Raw genomic sequence first — 3,335 nt, 5'->3', positions numbered from 1 at the left:
AGCCGCCGACGAGAGAGAAAAGCAAGAGACAACTCTTAACAATGGATATCTGGTTCTCGCAAACGATGAAGAACGCAGCGAAATGCGATACGTAGTGTGAATTGCAGGGCTCAGTGAATCATCGAGACTTTGAACGCACATTGCGCTCGTGCTCTGCACGAGCACGGCTGTCTGAGGGACGTTACAGCAACCCCAGGGGGGAAGCGAGGCCCGAGGCGGCGGCGGGGGAGCGAGGGCCCGTAACAGGGCGCGAGCGAGCCCGGAGGACGTGGAGGAGGAGGAGGAGGAGGCAGGTTCTGTTTTCTGATGGTGTCCTTCCATTGATTGAAGGCTCCGCCAGTGCTCGCCTCCTGCATCTTCTTTGTCAAGTTCTCCTGCAAATTTGAAATTTTCTCCTCCTCTCCTCTTCCCTCTCCCTCCCCTTCCTCCGTTCTATCTCCCCCCTCCCTCCCTCCTTCCACTGTTCTACCTCCCACCCCCTCCTCCTCTCACTCTGTCTCTCTTCCTATCACTCTCTCCTCCCATGCAACCCCAACGCTCTTCTCGTCCTCTCTGCTCGACTTGTTGCTTGAGAGGAGCGTGATAGTCCGCCTCCTCCTCCTACCTTGAGATCAGCTGCTCCTGGAAGGAAGACCAACCGATGAAAGCCTGACGAGCCGGGAGGGTAAGAGAAGGGGCGACTGTCGAGGAAGGAGATTCGGGAGGGGATAGAGGAGGAACGAGGAGGAGAGGAGAGGAGAGGAGAGGAGGAGCGGGTTGGAGTAAGGATGAGAAAAGGAGACAGGGAGAGGGAGGGTTTAGAGGAGCAGGGGGAGGAGGGAAGGAGGGAAATGACAGGAAATGAGACACGGGGAGGAAGGAGGCGGAGAGATGAGGGAGGAGGGCAGAAGCAGGAAGTGGGGGGGAGTCTTACGTTTCGGACGACTCGTTCACGCTGGTGTGAGCGAGGGAACTGGACTCGATTCTGCAGCCCGACAGTCAGGAGCTGGTCCCGAGGGAGGCAGCACGAGGGTAGGAAGGAGTGGTTGTAACGTGAAGATACAAGAGGAGGATGTGATGAGAAATGGAGAGGGGGAGGAAGGGAAAGGAGAGGAGGAAGAGAAGGAGATGGTGGTAGCGGTAGGACCTCAAAGGCGAGATCATTCCATGCTCGCAGATATTCTGCCCGTACAACTTGCCTGCAGGGCACAAACATCAGCGACATTCTCAAGAGTTCAGTTTGCTCCATCAAGATCTCCTCCTCTCCTGCCTCCTCCCTCCTACCATCTCTGCTGGAGTAGGATGTAAGTCCTCCAACTCTTCACGGCCTTCCGCTCCTGCTGCCGCTCGAGCTCATTCCTACCACCTCGTGAGGGAGGAGAAGACAGCAGCTTGCTCCCTGCTACCTTGACCTGTACGAGCACTCGCTGATCTCCCCCCAACCCCTCAGAGCTCTTCGCATCGTCTTGTTCTCGTGATCTATGACGGCCTGCTGGGAGACTCAGCATGCTGAGGGGGAGAGAGGGAAGACCAGAGATTGGAGAACAGAGCAGGGAAGCAAGAAGGAAGATGAGAGGAGGGGAGGTTAGAAAAATGGGAGAGAGGAGGAAGGGGAGGAAGAGGAGGAAGAGGAGGAAGAGGAGGAAGAGGGGTGGGAACCTGGCAAGAGATCTTGTTTCTTTTTGTCCTCAGGCTCCATAGCCAGAAGTATCTCGTCCAGCAACGCAGCTGATGGAAGAGAAACGCAGCTCTTTTTGCAATCTGAAGGGATGGAGTAAGCAGAGAAGAGGAAGAAAGGGAGGAAAGAGAAAGAGCATAGGAAAAACAAGAACAGAAAAGAAAATAGAGAGCAGAGGAGAGGAGACAGAGGAGGAGAGGAGAAGAGAGGAGAGGAGAGGAGAGGAGAGCAGAGCAGAGGAGAGGAGAGGAGACAGAGGAGGAGAGCAGAGCAGAGCAGAGCAGAGTAGAGGAGGGGAGGGAAGGGGAGGGGAGGAAAGAGGAGAGGAGAGGAGAGCAGAGGAGAGAAGAGCATGGAACTTGGAAGGCCAAGAGAGGGGATGGACCTTCTTCTTCTGCACTTCTTTTGATCGGTCAGAAATCGCTCTCCACTGCGAACAGACCTGTGGAAAGTCAAGGATGCAACGGCGGGGCAGGGAGGTGAGAGCGGAGGAGGGAGGAGAGAACGAAGGAGGAAGGAGAGAGGGAGGGAGGGAGGGAGGGAGGGGTGAGGGAGGGAGGGAGGGAGGGAGGGAGGACCGTGTGGAGGAGAGCGAAGCAGACGGAGGTCTCGCCCGACATGAACTTGAACCTCTCCGTCCACATGGCAGCGGATCGAGCGAAGACGCGGCGGAGCTTCATAGGAGGGTGAGGAACGAGGCAGGAGGGGAGGAAAGCAGACCAGCTTGATGTTGTCCTTCTTGACGCTCCACAGCTTCATGCATCGCTTCTCGAGGTTCCTGCAGCAGGAGGGAGTGAGCAGGGGGCGGCAAACTGTGTTCCTCACCTCGCCATGACGCACTGGATGAGGCAGATGTCGGCATGGACTCTCCTCTCCTCCTCCACCCGCCGCGTCCATGCGAGCATGCTGCCTCCACGTCACTCCTCGACCCCAGCAGCGTCAGCCCGACAACCTCGAGCGAAGGAGATGACGGCGGTAGGAGAGTTGACCCCTCGCGATGACGGCGAAGAGGAAGAGACGCTGCTCAATCCTTCTCCTCCATGCTCGCATGCTCCTGAGCGCTGAGGTCAGGGAGGGGGGGGGGGGGGTGCGGGGCTGGCCTTCTCCTCTTCTCACCTCCATATCAACATCTCTGCTCTCATCACGTCTGCCGCCACGACCTCCTCCACCGACTGGATGAGAATGCATTCCTGCACGGAAACGAGTGAGAGAGGGAAGGAGCAAGGTTGAAGGGGTGAGAAGGAGGTGGGAGCGCAAGGCGATTTCACCTTGAAGCGAAGAAGCGCATGACGAGATGATCTCCGCAATCCCTGAAGAGGTGAAGAGAAAAAAATCAGAACGATGGAGAGCAGAGGATAAGGAGGACGAAGAAAAGTAGGATGAGGGAAAGACAAGGATAAGGAGGGAGATCAGGAGGAAGATCAGGGGGAGGATCAGGAGAAAGATCAGGGGGGGGGGATCAGGAGTAGGGTCAGGAGGAGGAACCTGGTATATCGCCGCACAGAGCAGACCCCAGCCAAGGAGGCAAGAGCGGAGGAGAGAGAGTCGATGGAGTTGAGACCATCGCTGACGAAAAGAACACGAACACTGAAGGAGAGTGAGCGAGGGAGAGGGAGAGGAAGGAGGGGGAAGCGTAGGGGGTAAAAATTGGACGAGAGAGGGAGGGAGGGAGGGAGGG

The 3,335-nt window shown here is 57.1% G+C and overlaps 2 protein-coding genes across 2 annotated transcripts in view; both read right to left on the bottom strand.

Annotated features, from left to right (window-relative positions):
• Positions 1 to 30: 30 nt before the first annotated feature.
• GUITHDRAFT_69855 (hypothetical protein) lies at positions 31 to 321 on the bottom strand (the record flags this gene model as incomplete). Its single annotated transcript, XM_005834128.1, has 1 exon — positions 31 to 321. A coding segment is annotated over one exon (291 nt), but the record flags the coding sequence as incomplete, so codon positions are not given.
• A 1,346-nt stretch (positions 322 to 1,667) lies between these two features.
• Positions 1,668 to 3,335, bottom strand: part of GUITHDRAFT_107115 (hypothetical protein) — a gene marked incomplete at both ends in the record, with an annotated part of 7,156 nt that continues 5,488 nt past the window's right edge. The window contains 8 exons of the mRNA XM_005834127.1: positions 1,668 to 1,740; positions 2,043 to 2,099; positions 2,288 to 2,331; positions 2,378 to 2,435; positions 2,483 to 2,563; positions 2,774 to 2,847; positions 2,926 to 2,967; positions 3,169 to 3,244. Of these exons, the coding sequence (XP_005834184.1) occupies positions 1,668 to 1,740; positions 2,043 to 2,099; positions 2,288 to 2,331; positions 2,378 to 2,435; positions 2,483 to 2,563; positions 2,774 to 2,847; positions 2,926 to 2,967; positions 3,169 to 3,244 (505 nt within the window). The remainder of the gene's footprint in view (positions 1,741 to 2,042; positions 2,100 to 2,287; positions 2,332 to 2,377; positions 2,436 to 2,482; positions 2,564 to 2,773; positions 2,848 to 2,925; positions 2,968 to 3,168; positions 3,245 to 3,335) is intronic.

This window comes from Guillardia theta (assembly GCF_000315625.1).
Source record: "Guillardia theta CCMP2712 unplaced genomic scaffold GUITHscaffold_27, whole genome shotgun sequence".
NCBI lineage: Eukaryota > Cryptophyceae > Pyrenomonadales > Geminigeraceae > Guillardia > Guillardia theta.
The sequence above is the reverse complement of the archived record's forward strand: the minus strand, read 5'-3'. Positions and strand labels throughout refer to the sequence as shown.